The following is a 19,391-nucleotide window of genomic DNA, read 5'->3' as shown; positions in this document are numbered from 1 at the left end:
ATTATTAGAATTACAATTATTTGTCTTGTTAGAATTTTATATTATTTAAGATGTTTAACCGCCATGTTATGGACTGATGTATTTTTATTATTTGTTTTAGGTACCCCCTTATTTCTATTATTTTAATATCTTAAACCTATTGAAAATACATTTCTTTTCATGTTTTTAGGAAAAACAATAAATAAGCTATAAAATAAAATATATAATAAGCGAAGTATTGCTCAAACAGATTCAATATTCAATATTAATAAAATTATTACAAATTTCCGGACTATGCGCCAAAATACTAAACAGTGTGATTCCCCTAAAATATATGTTGGGTTTTTAGTTATAGTAAATTTTGAAATTGGTATTTTCTGGCGGCCCAATTACGGTCTCACCGAACACATTTCTGTTTTTTTTCGATCGGTGGAAATGGATATTGATCTGGGATTTGCGGAGAAAAGCGACGATGCCGCCTGGCTAAGTAACCGGTACTTTCCCAGCAAGTTGGGTGGCCAGCCCGCCTGGCTGGAACTCGAGTCCCTGCCGCCCACTTCGCAGATGCAGTGCAGCAAGTGCCAGGCGCCCAAATCCTTCCTGGTCCAGCTGTACGCCCCCTTCGAGGATGGGTTCAACTTCCACCGCTCGATCTATGTGTTCCTCTGCCGGAATCCCGACTGCCAGGAGGCCCAGAACGCGAGGTAATCCTGTCCAGCAATGTTGGTCGACTAGATATTTAATTTTCCCTGCCTTTTCAGCAATTTCACTGTGCTGAGGTCACAGTTGCCGCGGAAGAACAAGTTCTACTCGGAGGAGGAGCCGAGCGACGTGGGAGATCCCCTGGTAGGAACAGCATTTGTAACCCTATATATCCCTTTTACTTATAGTATATATTTTTAGCCCGCCGTTGCCAGCCTGAAGAAACTGTGCGCCGCCTGTGGATGCCATGCTCCTCACGCCTGCAGCAAGTGCAAGGCCATCCACTACTGCTCCTCGGAGCACCAGCGGGCCCACTGGCCGCAGCACAAGCCCAATTGCGGGACAGCAGGAGGAACCACTGCTTCACCTCTGGCCCAAATAGTCTTCCCTGAATTTGAGATTGTGATGGACAGCAATCCCATAGAATCCGGCGAAGATGACAAAGACGACGAGGCTCGCCTGGCCGAGTTCCAGGAACTGGAGGCCAGTGGAAAGACAGGAGACCTGAGCAACGTTTCCGAGGCGGAGATGGACAAGTACTTTGGAAACACGACGGCTGCCGATGACAAGACTTTCCGTCAGTTCAAAAAGCAAACGGCCGCCGAACCCGATCAGATTGTGCGCTACAAACGGGGAGGACAGCCTCTGTGGATCACCAACATAGCCACAACGGTGGAGAATCAACTAAAGGAGCTGCCCAACTGCTCCGTTTGCGGAGGAGCCCGCCAGTTCGAGTTCCAAATCATGCCGCAGGCTCTTACGCTGCTCGAAGACGACAACCTCGACTGGGGCGTCCTGGCGGTCTATACTTGTGCCAAGAGCTGTCCCATCGAGGGCTACGTGGAGGAGTTGCTCATCAAGCAGGACATTGCGGCGGAGGATCAGAGTTGACATTAAAATGCATACATATAAATTTAATTCTTGTCAATTACGGAACACATGAACATCTTCTACTTCAGCTTGATGATGGGGAAGTAGCTGTGCTTGGAGAAGTCAAACTCTGGCTGGCGCTTCAATTCCTTCTGGTGACCGCGGGCCAGCACATTCATCACCACGAAGTTGGTTCGAGCGATTTGCAGGAGGTCCAGCATCTAAAAAAACATCTTAATTTATAAGCTTTACATTAAGAACTCCTTTAGCTTACCTCCTGATCGGGATTCTGGATGCTCTCGAGAACATTGCGCGCCTGGTCAAAGTGCTTGGCCGCGTAAGTGTACAGATCCTCGACGCTGGGGCGCATCATGTGCTCCCGGATGTTCTTGAACTCTGCGTACGATACGGGCGGCGGACTGGTGAGCGTGGCGAAGGGCAGGAAGCGGCGATTGTAGCGGATCTCCTCGTTGTCAAACTTGGACAGCGGCAGGCGCACACGTCCGTCTTTGGTCAAGGCGCCCATGGCCTTGTACATTCCGCCGCACAGGCTGAGTAATGCGTGATAGAAGACGATCTCGGCGCGATACGGTCGCTGTTGCTTTTTGTTCTTTTTCGGCTTGGCAGCCTTTCGGTTTTTGCCGCCCGACTGAATCTTGCTTTGGTGCTCGGCGTACTCCTCCTGGGCCAGCAGAATGTTCTCCGTGCGCGTCAAGGCGGAGACCAGGAAGCCAATGAGGAACTCGTAGGGGTACCAGTAGATGTAGAGGAACTCATGCACAGCATACAGTTCCAGTTCGAAGCCGGACATCAGGAAGATCAGCATTGCACGGAAGCAGTTGTACAGCACCCAGGTGGAGAAGTGGGTGCTGTGCTTCAGAGCGGTGGCCATGGACTCGTTTCCCTCCATGGCCCGCTCGTTAGCCAGTTGGTTCATCAGCGAGTCCAGCCGCGCTGCATCCACTTGGATGGTGTCGAAGTTCTCTATCAGTCGCGCCAGTTTATCGCGCTGCCTGGCGCGATTAAAGCCGCAGATCCGTATAAACTGGGTAAATGTGTTCATGTTGATGCAATAGCGGAAGAAGTTTTCCAGATGCTGCTGCACCTTGGGATCGGCGGCCACTGGATGCTTTGCATTCAGCACGGGCGGCGAGTTGAAGATCTGCACCGAGTGGCGCAGGAACTGCTTCATGGGAAGCTTTCCATGCGCCACCCGCATGTTGGCGCTAAACAGACTCTGTAGTACACTTCTGGACAGGATGCACTGGCCCGACTTCTTGCTGTACTCGATGAAGAAGTTCTGTAAAGATACTCAGTTATTATATGCTTAAGTTATACTCTATAGTTGACCCACCAACGCCGAGTAGTAATCCTTGTACTTGATGACTTTGCAGGCGTACTTAAAGCGGGCAATCATTTCCTCCAGGAACTGAAAGCTGGCCGGACGATCCCTGATCTTGATGCTGCGCGGAAAGGCGGGCGGTTGGCTTCGGTCGTGGATGCGAGGCGAAAAGCCCATGGGATTGGGTGCTTCAGCTGGTTATCAAAGGAGGAAGGGATTAGAATTTATAGGGGAAAAAGTCCTTTGACCTCTTACAGCCCTTCTCCGGTTGGGTGCCCCTTTCCAGGGTGTTCCTTATGCCCGGCAGCATCTCAGAGGCCACAAGCAGGATCTTGTAGATGTCAACTTTGTCATCGACGGTGTCGTTGCTGCCCATCTGCTCCACGTGGTAGATGACCTGAAAGAGGTGGCGCATAAAGCGCAACCGGTGAACCACGGCCATCCAATCCTCCGTGGCCGTTAGCTTCTTGCACTTGCGTATTAGCTCGTCCTCCACTTCCTTCAGAGAACTGTAAACCGTCGCCGGCTGTGCCTTCTCCGCGGCCAACAAAGCAGAGTTTCCGTACAGCTGGAAATCCTCCTCCTCGTTGACGGCGGCCACGGCAATGATGTTCTTGATGACCACGATGAGATTGCGCACAGCTGTGCAGAAGACGCGCAGCGCCTTGTCCTTAATTTGGGCAGGAGCATGCAGATAGAGGCAGGTGAAGAGCACCTGGTCCATGGAGTTGCCCTCCAGCCAGGAGACCAGGCAGGAAAACAAGGCATCATAGATGCCAATCAGTTCGGAAGGCGTGAGATCGTCTAGTTTAATGGCGCCCGTCTGAAAAAGAGTTTGAGATTTAATACCTTTCACTGGCTATAAACAATGGGAATCTCACTGCAATGGCTGCCTCGAAGGAGGGCGGCGGCAGGTCCTGCTTGTCGAAGCCCATGCCCACGTCCATCTTGGGATCCATGATCTCAATGGCCGACATGGCCTCGAACAGGCCGAAGAGCATGTCCTGGGCCAGTTCACCGGGCTGTAGCTCCGCACAGGCGTCGTGGAACTCCCGGGTGACGTCCACCCAGCCGTGCATGGGATACTGGGTGATGTCCTCGGCGGCACTGCCGCTCCGCATGGTGCGCTGCACTTCCGGGTCCAGGAATCCGCACTCGCCCACGCTCCACTCGTCTTGCTCCGAGCTGCTGGCCCGAGCAGCTGCCGCCGCGGCTGCAGTGGCCGCCTGGAAGTCCGGAGGCTCCGCAACGCTGCTGTGGATGCATAATAAGAAGGTAATACTCCATATGTAGATACATCCACCAGGGGCTTTGGTTTCGCCGGTGGTCTCTGGCTCACCTTCCGTTCATTCTGCTCGCTTCTTTCCTCCGCCGCAAGTCACAGTCTATATATTCTATATATATTCTACAGGCGCTCAACCTGTGGCTCGATTTGCCACAAACTTTCTGTTATTTATAAAAGTTCTGCCTTTTTTATATCATATACATATGTATGCATGTATGTCTATACATACATATGTAAAAAACCATATGTAATTTCGATAACGATGTTAGGGGATGTATCGATAGGCTAGCGAGTGCACCCTCCGACTTAGCAGAGACATTCTCCTGTCGATTTGTCGAATATACCGTTAAGAACCAAAAATATCTTTTTTCAAATGGTTTTGAACCTAAAACGGTTTTTCTCACTTTTAATCGCATTACAAAGTTTTTAAAGTTTGAAGATATTATCAAAAGTTTTATTTATTTATTTTATTTTGTTTATTTCAACATTTCAAATAAGAAATGTGCATCTCTGGTGCTAATTCCAGTGTACTGTTATTCTGAACAGCGCCGAGACGAGACCTAGACGTTACAAATGTAAAAAATTTCGAATGCTGAGTCAGGGGAAAATGGACATAAACAGGAAAAGCGTAGTTCATTGGACTGGCGGCTGTCTCATTAACTAAACAAAATGACTGAAACAGCAAGAAAGCGTTTTTAGAGCCACACGACCATCCAAATTGAGCAGAACAGTTCGGCGGTAGATAAAAGACGGATCGTTTGTTTGAAAACTCACTTATGCGCGACTTGATTAAAGCAAAATATGCCTTGAGCCGGAGCGTTCAACTATCTTATCAGCCGCATTTTGTGACCGCTGTTATCGGAAGCGGAAAAGCTCGCACGCTTTCACTCCGAATTACACTCGGAATTACGAGTCTCTGACGCCCGCCCCACGGATTTTGGGGTTGTCCACCCAGCCGAGTGTTACAAGTATCCGAATTGCGAGTGGAAACAAACCACGAGGGGTTGGATTGGTTTGTTTACCACGGAGGCCCCATTTTCACTCGCTCGCTCTCCCCCAAAACTGTTATCTTGCTCTTCCTCGGCTCCCAAATCTCCCCTCATAGTCGCGAGTTACTCAATTTACTTACGTTCGCTAAAATTTAAAATATTCGTATTAACCAAAGTTTTATTACAATTAACATTTAAAATATTCTTGTAATTTTAAAACAAAATATCCATAAAAAGTACAAAAATATTTTTTTATAAAAATCACAAATTAATTGTTTGAGTTACTTAAAATTTTATAATCTTATATGTATTAAAATTGGATAAATTTTTTATTAATTTATTTCAAAAAGCAATATTTATGTTTCTTTTTATATAAACCCCTTTAAAAAAAGGGTAGGTTTTCTAGTCTGAACCAATAACTACTTTTTCTTTATTTAAATTTCTTATATGTAAATCCACTATACTTAAATCCACTGTTAAAGTGAATAAATCCGCTGTTGGCGTCGAGTGCTCTGCAGAGAGAACTTTGGAGCCCAAGGAACCCAGAACCCACTCAAAAGAATGAGTAGAACAGATTGGGAGAGAGATTGGGATTGAAGCGACTGAGTTTTTGAGTTCGACCGGCGAACTATTTAAGCAACGCTCATTTGCCATTGCATTTCAATGTGTTTTCGTTTGCCATTAAAAAATAACACGAAAAACATCGGTATTCGAAAAACCGTGTGGCCTAAAATCACGACATAAATTTCGCTTTTCTCGGAAAAATATAGTGTTTTTATAATATTTGAATACGTATAATTTTCCCAAGCCTGTAAAAGCTGTATTTGTTTGAAAAACGTGCTAACGGTTCATTTGGTCGGGTGAATCGAAACGAATCGGTTGGAAGTCTCTGACATAAATTTCGACGGTCTGCAACAAATACCACATCCATCCAAATCAAAGGAGGCCGCATATTAGGGTCCACTTATTAGCCAATTTCACGCGTAAGTTGCCGACGAAAATACATTTTTATTTTCGCCTTTAATTATAGAACCCCGCGTTGACATTTACTTTGCCGCCAAATGTTTTCCATTTCAAGTTCGTCAAGAATAAAACACGAAAATTCACTATAAACTACATTTATATATCGGTCCGTAGTGTTTCCCAACGGAGGCACACACGTCCTAATTAAATGTGAACAACGAAAACTTAAGCGTCTAAGACGCGACTATTTGGCAAGCGACCAAATTAAATTATTGAAATTGACGAACTATATGAAAACACACAGAAACACAAATATTTGTGTTAAAATGTGTAGAACGCTGATTTGTGAATGCTTGTTAATCAAAGAGGGATAACTATTTACAAGAAAAAGCAGCGACTATTTACAGGGACTCTCGAATTCTAATCATCAAACTGGCTGCCTCACACGCCATAAATTGTGTTTCAAGTGCTTGGCACCCGGAGATAAGATATTTCCTTATCGCTCTGAGCAAACAAACCCTCCTTCTTATGAAATTGAGCAATACTTTCCAGTAATAAGTGCCCGAGATAGTGCAGGCCAGACAAGAAGTGGTATGTTTTCCACATCGATCCAGGAATATGTTTGTTACTCAACCCGTTGTCAAGGCAGCTTTAAGTTTCCACCGCTGACCAGGGGGCGTTACAATTGACCAAATTTAATCGTGGCCCACAAGCACGACTAAGCTGCCAATAACAAGCAGACAAATAAATAAATACCAGGAAACTGCAGAAGGGCAATGAAAATCACAGTCCTTGGGCCGTACGAAAAAGCAAATATGTGGAAAACAACTTCTTTCCACGACCCCTGCAACACACACACACACACGGCTAACACACAGAGCCATGTGTATCCTATTTATTTCAATTGATTTGGGGGCAACGTGGCGTATGAGCAATGCCGCAGGCTGGGGCGAAGGTAGGGAAAAACAGAAATTCCTGCCATCGGGCAACAGGATTCTGGCAGGCTCCTCCATCTCCCCCATCGTGCTTTCAAACTTTATACAGTATTTTGTATCGATTTGATTGGATTTCATTCCATTTGATGCTCCTGCCGTGCTCTGCCGGGCTTTGTGGCTTTTTAATACGCTCCAATAAAGCTGACTGAGCGCTTTGGACGCCCGACTTGGTCCAAACCGCAGCCCACTTAATTGGATTTAATTACAGGCAAACTTCGATAAATCACTTTGATATAACTATTTAATTTCGATTTGGAATCTTTTAATTTGGTATGCAAAAGTATGCAATAGTTTTTCACACTTTTATAGGTGATTTAAAAACCTTAGTGATTTCTGTGATTTCTTGATTAAACAAAACTTAATTCAAATCAATGCTAAAAGTGAATTTAGCGAGGCTGGACTGTAGATGACCCTTCAGGGCAAACAAGCAATGAGTAAAATGCGAAAAACTCTGGCCAAAGGATTTGTTACACCACAGATTTCCGTTATTCAGCTGCACTGGAGGCACAAAAGTTTTCCCATTTTCCTCTATCCCTCTTATTTCTTTGCTCACTGGTTGAAATATGGAGGGCCGTTTCTCATTCAATTAAATAAATGAAAGGTCCAGACCCATTCAGAACGTTCATTAAGTCCGTAAGTCCATTGCCAATTAGTCAAAGCGCTTAAAGAGCCAACCAATTAGGCTAAAATGTTTGTTGCCTCTTCAAGCAAAGTTTATTCCCCAAATCAGTGCCGAAAAGCACAACCCATCTCCGCCACACTCAGGGAAAAAATTGTTCTGATTGTGTCTAAAAACGTGTCTGTTTGAGTCTCAAAAATAGCTTTATACCGTTTTGTATCATTATAAGAATTTATGGTATTATTTTAAGAACGGATTTTTAAGACCGCTGTTTTTACTTTAAGAACGAAACGTACTTAAATTTATATTTATTTTTAGTAAGAAAATAAATTTTTTTGAATGCTCCTGTAAGCATTCTGCCATGGAAGGAAATAAGAGGGCCATGGCCTAGGGGCCAAGATGCTGGATTCTGGTATTATTTTGTGTTTGGGGGTACGAGGTTCAATTCCCGCTCACAACACAACTCTTTTTTTTTTTGTAATCAGTAAATTAACAACTTAACTTTTTTAATACATTTTTGTTCTTAAAGTTATAAAGGAAATGTTAATTGAAATAAGTTTGAAAAACTTTTTACACTCAGAAAAAAAATCGCCCTTAATTTTAGAAAATCGCCCGTGATTTCAAATCGCCATTGAATTAAGAAAATTTTTCTAGATTATAGAAAAATTTTCTTAAGTTTATGGAAATTTGCCATAAAATTTTTTATAAAATGAATAAGAAGAAGAATAGTTGACTTTTTTCTTGGATTAATGGCGATATTTTCTTGGATTAATGGCAATATTTTCCGGACTTTTTTCTTGAGTTAATGGCGAATTTCTTGAATCAATGGCGATTTTTTTTATGAGTGTACTTACTTTGACTTATTCGGTTTTTAAACCGGGGTCCTCTCGCATCAGAGGCAGACGCCTTACCAACTGGGCCATCGCACCATGTTACGCGCGCGTGCATAAGTTCAACTTAAATCTAAATTTACTGGTCTTAAATCAATACCCTTTGGTATCAATATAAGAATATGGTCTTAAAAAAGTAAAAGAACAAAACGGTAGTAATGTAAGAAATTCGGTCTTAGATTTTTTCGGTCTTTTTTTTCTGGGTGCAGTCTTCCTTTAAAGGACCCTCAGCCAAACAATAACAATGAAAACACATCAAAATCAATCTGTCAACAAAAGTCGAGCAAAGTGCTGACAACAGAGACGCCGCCCGGGGAAAACTGACAAAGCGTCCCGACTACGTGCCATACAAAAGCCTTTTCACGATGACGATGATTACGTTGTGAAGGAGCGCGCGACCCTCAAGTCTCTGAAGCATTTAAAACACCCTTCAGTCGACAGAGACTGAGTCCCAATCCCATTACCCTCCGCCTCGGCTGGGGATGTCGTTTTATTACAAGAGGAAAGACAAACAGCAAAATGGCGCCAACATTGTCAGAGTGTCAGCTTGTTGCCGTTGTTGCCTCTGAGTTTCCCGCTTCGCTTCAGTTGCCCCAGGCTCTGTCCTCCAGTCGAGCGCGAAAGGCCATAATGAGTATGCTGCTGGTCCTGCAGGTTACGGGATAATCACGGCGGCGATGATGACGCCTGTGCACTGGTGCACGGCTTTTGTTTGGCTTTCTGCCAGCAATTTGCGCTAACGTACGTTTTAGGTGCACAGGAAAAAATCGGAGTATAAGTAAAAATAAATCATATATCCCTAGTTTTTTCTTAATTAATTTATTAAGGTGTCTAAAGGTAGGCAACAATATATTTTGAATCCGCAAGTGCGAAGTATTGTTCTTTATTTAACAAAATACAGTGATTTTTGAACACCAAAAATCTTATAAAAATATTATGAAACATAATATTACGTGATTTTAAAGAACTAAAATTCTTTTATAAATTTTATAATAAATTTTCTATTGTGAAAAAATAGACTTGAGAAAAGGTTTTAAAACCAATACTTCCTGAATTGCTTTGTTATCGCCACACATCTGAAAAACACCAGCGTTAATAGATTGCTGATAAGCGTATTGATCATACGAGTATCATGTTATATCACAAACACAAGTATGGTTACCTAGAAAAGAGCAAATTGATAACCGAACAGAGTTAGATTAACCAGCATTTCCCAGTGTTTGTTCAGCACGGCGCACACGGCGAATGCGCAATGTGTCGTTGTCATTGCATCCGTTGCTTTAGTGAAAAAAATGGAATAACAGTGGAAAGGACTCGAGATGGAATGGGACTGGGGATGTATGTGCCAGCCAGATTAGAGGATGCCAGAGTTTATTGTTCACTGTTGCTTGCAACAACAGCAGATCCTCCCAGTCCCAGTCTCCTTTCTCCCTTTGGGTTTTTGTGTCCTAGCAGATGGCAGAAATTATCTGCTGCCTGGCAGGGATTTTTGCATTTCAATGGTAACTAGCCCAGATTGAATTCGTTGGGCATGGGGAATGGGATTTCGAGCATCCTTTTCAACTGCGAACGGATGAATTCAAAATGGGGAAATTGCCCGGGCCTGTGATGAATTTAAATGAAGTTTGCCGTTGAAATGGGGAAAATGCAATTTACAACTTAAATGGGTAATTTGCAGATGGAACTAAGTTGGGGCGCTCGCTCGTTTATGGAAATGAAATGCATCGCATATACGGCACATCCGATGTGGAATTAAACGAGCAATTTGCATGAAATGGAAATGGTCAATGAGCTTTGCTCGAATAGCCAAAGCACTCAAAGTGCTGGTGTATATAATATTGGCCCGATAAACAATTCATCGTTTCCGTTTCACTCGCTCAAACAATTGTGTTTGCCACTCGTGCACTTTGTCGAGATAAGAGCAGATTAATTCTAATGTGTTTAGAATGCAACATTAGCCAGCTGAAAGAAGCGGACTTAAACGATTGTAAGCCACTGAACGACTATTTGATACTTAGCGAATAGAGCGGAAAAAAGAAAGGAAGCCCCAAAAGTATGCCTTCAATTTTTAAAATAAATTTAATAATTTAATTTTATGATTTAGGATGATACTAATTTTTTTTCTAATTTTTTCCTAAAAATAATTTTACCATCATTTATGTATCTTATTATGTACCTTATGCATAAGTACTAAATCTCATTTAATTTCCTAAATAATTTTTTACATTTCTTACTCATATAATCATAGTGCGTTAATTATACCTTGTGTATTTAACAGCAAAAAACATAAGCTCTTATGTTAATTTGCATTTTAACTACCTACTTAATTATAGTACTTGGGGACTGTCCATATATTACCTAATCATAGTTTTCACGATTGTAATCCCGTCTCCAACCATTTAATAAATGTGTTCAATTTTTTTTTTTTTCCTGAGTAATCAGCCCCAAGTGATTATGTAAAATATAGACTCCCCCTTTCTGAAAAAAAAACATATTGCACAGCTGCATTTTAAAGTACCTCCTTAAATAGTTTATAAGTAATTTGATTTTTTTAAACAGTTATTTTAATGAAACCTTAAAGAAATTTTCTAGAAATTTTGAAAGATTTTTGTGCCTCAATCGAGCATACCCCTGGGGTTCGCATAGGTTTTATAAGGCTTTGAACCGGCTACACCACCCACCGCCTCGAATCCGGACAGACAGACAACCGGAGCTACTGCCTCAGACTTTGGCAATGGACTAGAGTGGTGTCTACTAAGTGGGGTGGGGGTGGTGGTGGACCGGCTAATTCGATTAGGTGACTTTGGCGGCTTTAGAACTTTATTAAGCTGAATCAAACTTTCAATGCCTCGGGCCCCTCCTCATCGCTCTCCTCCTTCAGCTGCACCCATGTCTATCTATCCATGCACTTGCATATCGGATGTGGGCTTTCGATTTCCAGTCACGTTCTGGCCGAAGTTGTCCAGATCCAAGCTAAACACTCCGCACTCCGGACTTTGACCGTGGGCCATTTGTCCAATGAAAATCAATTCCGGCTTGTGGCAACTGTCGGAAAAGCTGGTGACAAACCTGCCAAGATTATGGCTCAGAAACACCCAAACTATACGAAACGGTTTTGTTCTGATCTTACTCTCGTTTGTTCGAACAATTCAAATGATTTATGGCGAATGCAAATGAATAGTTGTAATTTATATGACAGCAGAAACTAATTGTGGGGTTTGTCATAGTTCCGTCCCGCAGGTGAAAAATACTGAAGGCGAATTTCTGGAATTATTTGCATATTCAAATAGTGTCTTACACGTGTAATTACTATATTATATTCTATTTAGAACAGTCGGTATTTAATGAAAATTAATTAATATTTTAGATTGAAGCAACATTGTCATTTGTCTTCATTAAAAACTCTTAAATGACCTTACTTTCTATTCAATCAAAAGTTTAATTACAAAATAAATCTGCATATAAATATGATATATTTGGCTTTTATTTAATTATTTTTATTGTTACGGAATGATGTGAATTTAATTGAAGACCGTGAAATAAAATGACATTTAATTAAATAATCATTTTATTCAGTTGTTTTAAATACATACCTGCAGACTTTGACATATCTACCAGTTTTCATTGGTTAGTTAGCATATAAATTAATAGGCGGACGCCTACTCGTCGATATCAAATCTTAATCGGCTTGGCGTTTTCCTTAAATAATTGCACAATGAATGCTCGGGCATTCTAATAATATTGATAAATGACCCAAGTGCTGACACCTGGTGTGAATTTGCATGGGGACCTTGCTCTAAACGAGTTGCACTAACTAACTGATTAAACTATTTAAAACTAATCAAAGTTCTTGTGGAAAGTTTCCAGTAGTTGGCTTGAAATCTTGTGATAAGACAAGAGAGTTATATTACTTTTCCGCCAGAGATATGACAGTGAGACATCAAAACATTTAGCAAAACGTTCAATCACTTTGATTGTCTGTACAAATTGCCAGCCATCTCGGTGTTCACTTAAACGGCGTTAATGTGATTTTAATTATCTGTATGCAAACAGAATCGCAACGAGGCGATGACGGCGGGCAGTTCAGCACTTTGAAGTCGTTAATCGCGCCAGAATATCACTCATTCGCACTGTGGCTCTACAGTGGGTCCAAGAATGGTGAAACTTTGAAAAGCTATTGAAAAATACAGGTAACTTTATAATTCTTACCACTGATATACAGGAGTAATTGCAAGGGCTTTATGTAAATATATCTTTTAAATAAAAAATTCAATTAAGTCCCACACACTCCTTAGTAAGTTCAAATGAAACCGGGAGTTTCTCACTAGCCGAGTATTTTCCATACAACATTTTTATTGCTGCCATTTCCGTTCAGAAATTAAATCTGAGCAAATTCACAGCAACATTCAGTTTAATTACCCAAGCAACACTTTATTCGCTGAAACTTTATTTACTTTCTTGACTGTTTAATGAATAATTACGAGGGGGTTTGACCAACTATTTAACTTATGCGTATAAATAAGTTATGGTGCCGTAAAACATTTGTAACTGTCAATTAGTCCGATATCGGTGTGCATAATCCGCAGACCCCACACATAAAGTGCAAACTCGTTTTTGCCACCGTTCAACAATTTTGGCAGCTCAATAAACTCATACTTCAGACGACGTTTAGGATTTAAGATTTATTGGGGGTCATTAGGAGCATGACAGCGCTAAATGCAAAGTGCAAAGGGAATCGAAACATTAGATATAGAAGATATTAACCCGAAAATAGCCATATAAGTATGAGTTCCTTAATTAAAACGCTTATACGGTTTTTTAATCACTCACCGGATATAGCAGCAAATGCGGTTACAAGTATAAGCACCCCGAAAATTGCACCTGCACCCAAACGATGAGATTTGAGTCATCCCGTAAAAAGAAAGGAAGTCTTGTAAAGCGGGACAATGAAAAGAGGCGCGACTCTGGGAGTCTGAGATAAATTTAGTACACCACATTTGAGTGGGACAGACGGATCAGATGACCGAAAACGAGTTTCCCACAAAAAACCAGACCGCTGACTAAAATAATAAATAATGTAAACAAAATTATCCATGAAAAGTTTCCAACGATTGTGCATGATAAACAATTTTGGCGACAATTTGCATTTTTTTCTGCTAATTGCGGGCCGGTTGACTAATCCATAAACAAAATACTCATGAATAAACTACGGGTTTTTGCTAGGAAATCGAGGGAGTTAATAGCCTGGAATAATTCCGTAATTTTCGTGGGGAGCACCAAAAGAGAGGTAGAGATCCCGATCCCCCCGCACTATTGGGTGATAATTGGCCAGAGAGCGCGCGCCAAATTAAACAAGCCCGACGACGAAGAATGTAAATATGCCCCGCCGATCGGAAAGATCCCCCGACTTTTGCGGGGAGAGACCTCCACAATAGCTTTGTATTTCTTTCTTTTGTCGCATATTAATTGAGCCAGCGGCGTGCGCTCCGTTTTGCCCGTTTGCACGGCCAAAATAAAATAAAATCAAATAAGCGACAGCTGCGAGCGGAAAGTAAACAAAAACAGCACGGGACGATCGGCCAGTCCGGCGTAGAAATATCATTTACGATCGGAATAGAAGGCATACGCCGTGTGGGCCCTAATTCAGGTAAAAGTTTTGGGGGTGTGCCCCTCGATTTGTTTACTCAATATCCATTTAGAGCTGTTGAAACATTCCAAGTTGTAGCAACACTCATACGCCCTGTGGCCTTTAATGAGAAAATAGTTGAGGTGTGTGTACTTTATATTTTTATAATAATTTAAATATATCTCATAGGCCATATGGGATGCATTCTGTCTATTATTATTAAATGCTTCAAGCTCTTATTTTCTGCAGTAGCTAAACTTTTATTACTTTATTCTACTACTTTTTAATAGCACTTTCGTAAATACTAAAACAAATTAGCAAGTTCGGCAAGTTCGATTTTATGAGAAATAAACATTTTAATTGGTAGCAAAAAACACAAAAATATTTAAATTTGTATATTTTGCTCATAAATAAATTTAACTAATTTTTTGAAGCTCGTAGAACTTAACCCTTGTTCTAGGTTTAGGTTCTGAAAATGTTGCAATATTTTTAAATACATAAATATGGTTTCAAAATGTGATCTTTTCCGATGAAATTATTTTGAAATTGCACAATATTAGGTCTGAATATCATTAAATGATAACCGAGGTTAAATAGTAATTACCCCAAATTAAATTTTAGAACAATTTTCTTCCTAGTGAAGAACTAGGTTAAGAGAGAGCTCCTCCTTTATCTGATCACCTGGCAAAGTGACCTTGATAGCTAGCACATTTAAGCCTCTCAACATCACTGCACTAATTTCGAACCTGTTTGCCTGAGGCTTTTTTTTTTTTGTTTCATTTATTTTTGTTTTAGTCGGCAAGAAGAAAATGTCAAGAACCGCTGACCGCAGACCGCAAACATACCGCCCTCCATATCGGAAGTGGCGGAAGGGAAAGGCCCATCTTGGAAAGTCCAGGAAACGGCTGAAAACTGGCTGAATGGTCTCTCCGCCAAAGAGAGTGGAAACCAGTCACGTTTGCTGTCTCTCTGGCCGAGATATATGTGAGCAAATAGACTGCTATATAACCCATATAGCCGAGCAATTCGAATCGACCGGCGGCGGTTGGCTTTATCCAGCGCTTCTCGCTTCTCTCAGTCGCGAACAAACAGCCGGCGGTGCGGGGCTCTGTGCTAAGACCGATTCCGATACCGATTCCATATATATATGCTCTCGCCACGATCCGCTGGCTATATAAAGTGCAAACGGGTCCGATTTCTGGCATTCATTGTTTGCTCGCAGGCAAATCAACTCCCCAGAACAACAAAAGGACCAAGGGATTTCGGCCCATAAATCCGTTTCATTCATCATTAATCTTATTCTGAGTCCGAATCCGAGTCTCAGGGATTGTGTGTGCTTGTGTACTCTACTGTTTATCAAAGCAAAGTAAAATTAAAAGCCAAACAGCGCCAAATACAAACAACGGTTCGTCGGCAGGCAAATAAACAAAACATCGCAAAACGTGCGCGCCAACAAAAAACCGAAATAAGGGAAAAATTCGCTATAAATTTTCCCGACAGCGACTCCTTCCCCCGTCTGGCCAACCATAAATTGTTTGTCTACGTAGAACAAAAGAAAGCATTTTGCAATAAACAAAACCCAAGACCAGAAAGGCAAAACCGAGTCAACATGGAAGTGCAGAAACTGCCGGATCAGTCGCTGATATCCAGCATTATTCTCGATTCCAGATGTGGGGTAAGTGTGGCTGGAGATCACCTGCGATCACTTGCGATCACCCTGACCCACCAACACCACCCACCACTTGGGTGGCTCTATAAATACCAGTGGGGAATCCAATAATAGACAATAGAGGTCTCGGTTTATAACTCTTAAGTGGGGGTAAACAAAATTCAAAGGCCAAAGGCAAGGCAGCTAATTTTGTAATTTGGCATGTGCGAATTTTCCAAATATTTTCTGGATCAATTTTATGGTCGGTCTGCGAGTGTGCTTGGCATTTATGGGGGCATAAGTTGATGAAACGTGATTTTATATACGACTATGCATTGACGATCCAAATTAAATACCCAACGCTCGTTATTCTAAAAGGGAATATGAACATCTCGGAAATAAATCTTATCAGTGATTAACCATTATTAGCAGACATAAGACTTAAACAAATATTATTAAGTATGTGACGCCAAATATTTCTTAAAACAGCTGTATAAGCAAATTTTTCCCAGTGCATAATTTTCTATTTTATTATCTCCTCATCTTGCCTATTAAGTCATTATAATGATGAACAATCCATATCAAGGCTGTTGCGATAATCCAGACTAAGATGTTTATATTAAACTGAAAAATAATCTAATCTTACGAAATGATGACGATCCTGTTCACATACCCAGACGCTAAATGTTTTTAGGGTATTAAACGACTGCGACCTTAAATTCATTTTCATAATTTATGGCTCCTGTCGGTGGCGTACATGAAAACAAAATTTGAAAAATATAGTCGGCGGAAAATGGAAGTGAAAATGAAAATGCACGGGGATGGCGTCGCCACGGATCGTCATCCATGTGCTACAAAATATACAAAACAAATTAAGATGCCTTTCATCTAAGAGCCATAAATAATAATGTTTTCTATACGCCGCCGTTCGCCTTGCCTCCACCTCAAGCCCAAACCGAAACCCAAACCCAGCTATAATATCTAAACGATTTGTTTTGTCTGCTCCGGCATTTGCAGCTGAACGACTTATATCCGATTGCCCGGCTGACACAGAAAATGGAGGAATCCCTAAATGTTTCTGGAAAGGCAGCGGTTGATAAGGACTGCCCCTATACCATCGAACTGATCCAACCCGAGGATGCGGAGGCGGTGATAGCCATGCTCAAGACTTTTTTCTTTAAGGTAAATGCGATTCCCGTTTCCCACATTTTATATTGTATTGTAATCGTGGGGGAATTTGAGTTTGCGAATTGGTTTGCATATCATAGGAGTTAATCAAGCCGAACACCTGGCTTCTGAATTTATATCTTCCATTATGTCTGCCAAATAATTGGAAACGAAAGGCGCACAAAGGTGAATTTAAATAATGTTCCAAAGAATTTCAATTAGCACCACCACGTGCCCCCTTCGATCGTCTTAATTAGGCTTTAATTCAGCTCGAAATTCGCACACTAAAAGTTGAATTAATTAAGCTAATACGTTGACTAATCCCGGGGATTTTTCCCGTCCAGTCCCCGGGAATCGTTGATTGGGTTCACTCAGAATCGGAGCAAAGTATTCGGCTGTCGTGAGGTCTTTCCATCTGATCCATGTCACGGCTAACTTTCAGCTGGTCTTGCCGCACGACTCTTGGCGATCTGAAACCAATATACTCGGTTCGGTTGATCTTGACTTGATCAGGTTCTAAGTAGTTCTAGGCTCTAGTTCTAGCCGCTGGCCAATGAGAATGTTCCCCCGCCAAAGACCAAAGAGCCATTGGATAATCAAGACCTATATTTATAAAATAAAAAAGCGAGCGAATTAGTATGCATGCCACGCCCCGCTGGCCAACACCGCCCTCCGGCGATAATGGCAATATGCAAATCGAGTTCCGTTCGCAATTCTCAAACTGTCTCTATAAATTATTAGAAAATCTCGCCAAAGCAAATGCGTGCATTAATCATTTGAATTGCCGATCAATTCCACGATCGTGCCGCGTAATTGCGACGGTAATTTGTTTAGCTAAAAGATCCTTAGATTGATAGATCAATTGGTTGGAATTCTCCATTAGTTTTGTTTCTCAGATTAAAGATAAATCCCTTACTTTTTCCTTACAGGATGAACCCCTCAATACCTTCCTGGATCTCGGAGAGTGCAAGGAACTGGAGAAATACTCCCTGAAGTCTCTGCCCGATAACTGCTCTTATAAGGCGGTGAACAAAAAGGGCGAGATTATAGGGGTATTCCTCAATGGGCTAGTAAGACGTCCGGTAATTAAGATATTCTAAGCCACATACTTACATTTTGCACAACTAACTCGTATTATTTTACACGTAGTCCCCCGATGATGTGGCCGAAAAGGCAGCCGATTCCTGCGATCATCCCAAATTCAAGAAGATCCTCTCGATGATGGACTATGTGGAGGAGAAGTTCAGCATCTTCGACGTCTATCCTGAGGAGGAGCTGGTCCTGGACGGCAAGATCCTGTCGGTGGACACCAACTACCGGGGCCTGGGCATCGCCGGCCGTCTGACGGAGCGAGCCTACGAGTACATGAGGGAGAACGGCATCAATGTGTACCATGTTTTCTGCTCCAGCCACTATTCCGCCCGGGTGATGGAGAAGCTGGGCTTCCACCAAGTGTTCAACATGCCGTTCGCCGATTACAAGCCACAGGGAGAGGTGGTCTTCAAGCCGGCGGCTCCGCATGTCGGCATCCAGGTGATGGCCAAGGAGGTGGGCCCCGCAAAGACGAAGCTGTAGACGATCTGAATTTGGATTTTGTACTATGTGATTCTTTAGTTTGTAGTTCGGTGGCGGGTTCCCATGTAGTGTCTCCACTTTCGATTCAGAGTAGCATAAACAAACAGTACAAGTTACGTATTTATCTAATTTAATTCGCCCGTTGCGAGACGGTAAACTTAAGTGTTTTGTGTTTAGAACGAGCTCAAAATAAACAATTGTCTTTAAAATTGGATGGGATAACAAGAATTTAACCCCTGACCAGGCGGGCATTGGTCTTTCGATTGCTGGAGCGCTTGGCCTGACTCCGTTTGGCCTGCACCTTCTTGGCCTGCGCCTTCTTGGCGTTCAGTTTCCTGTTGCTCTTGGACTTGGAGCTCCGTGTACTGCTGCTGGCGGTGGTGGTGCCCACACGGATCTTCCTGACAGCCGAATACGTGAGGTTGGAAACGTAAACGTTTTTGGGGTTTTCTTCTGAGGTAGTTGTGCCAGGACTAGTAGTATAGGTGCCCGTCGCAGCCCCCGAAAAATCCAGACAGCAGAAAACGAGGACCACGACACAGACGCCTCCGATTTGGATAATAGACTTCATGTTGATAGTAAGATTGCTGGGATTATGCTTCGATGGATGCTGCCGGAGTGCTTAAGTAGTCGCCCTGTTTATTTGCACAGTTTGCAAATCGCTTGGGAAGGCCGACGAAATTGTTTGATTTTGGCAAAACACTTTGCCGTTTGCTTTGCCTTGAACCAAAACGAAATGAT

General features: G+C 42.2%; 4 protein-coding genes across 5 annotated transcripts; 2 read left to right on the top strand and 2 right to left on the bottom strand.

Annotated features, from left to right (window-relative positions):
* The first annotated feature begins 341 nt into the window (after positions 1-341).
* On the top strand, positions 342-1,631 carry Zfrp8 (Zinc finger protein RP-8). Its single transcript, XM_017150107.3, has 3 exons — positions 342-683; positions 741-825; positions 883-1,631. The coding sequence occupies exons 1-3, from the start codon at positions 415-417 to the stop codon at positions 1,570-1,572; spliced, it is 1,044 nt and encodes a 347-aa protein (XP_017005596.2). The 5' UTR covers positions 342-414; the 3' UTR covers positions 1,573-1,631.
* Positions 1,575-4,410, bottom strand: Naa35 (N-alpha-acetyltransferase 35). The gene is made up of 6 exons (XM_017150106.3): positions 4,233-4,410; positions 3,775-4,147; positions 3,149-3,716; positions 2,906-3,087; positions 1,826-2,851; positions 1,575-1,772 (listed from the first exon to the last, which is right to left on the bottom strand). Exons 1-6 carry the CDS (start codon positions 4,241-4,243, stop codon positions 1,632-1,634), a joined length of 2,301 nt encoding a protein of 766 aa, XP_017005595.2. The 5' UTR covers positions 4,244-4,410; the 3' UTR covers positions 1,575-1,631.
* Positions 4,411-5,834: 1,424 nt separating this feature from the next.
* speck lies at positions 5,835-18,859 on the top strand. Of its 2 annotated transcripts, none has more exons than XM_017150088.3 (4): positions 5,835-6,150; positions 16,926-17,090; positions 18,005-18,157; positions 18,225-18,859. In XM_017150088.3, the coding sequence occupies exons 2-4, from the start codon at positions 16,965-16,967 to the stop codon at positions 18,648-18,650; spliced, it is 705 nt and encodes a 234-aa protein (XP_017005577.2). In that variant the 5' UTR covers positions 5,835-6,150; positions 16,926-16,964; the 3' UTR covers positions 18,651-18,859. The 2 variants fall into 2 exon arrangements, with proteins under 2 accessions (XP_017005577.2, XP_017005576.2); XM_017150087.3 differs by lacking the exon at positions 5,835-6,150 and adding an exon at positions 15,355-15,935.
* Positions 18,764-19,225, bottom strand: LOC108063117 (uncharacterized). The gene has a single exon (XM_017150093.3). It carries the CDS (start codon positions 19,219-19,221, stop codon positions 18,880-18,882), a length of 342 nt encoding a protein of 113 aa, XP_017005582.2. The 5' UTR covers positions 19,222-19,225; the 3' UTR covers positions 18,764-18,879.
* Positions 19,226-19,391: the final 166 nt, after the last annotated feature.

This window comes from Drosophila takahashii, chromosome 2R (genome assembly GCF_030179915.1).
Source record: "Drosophila takahashii strain IR98-3 E-12201 chromosome 2R, DtakHiC1v2, whole genome shotgun sequence".
Taxonomy (NCBI): domain Eukaryota; kingdom Metazoa; phylum Arthropoda; class Insecta; order Diptera; family Drosophilidae; genus Drosophila; species Drosophila takahashii.
This window is presented reverse-complemented; position numbering and strand designations above follow the sequence as displayed.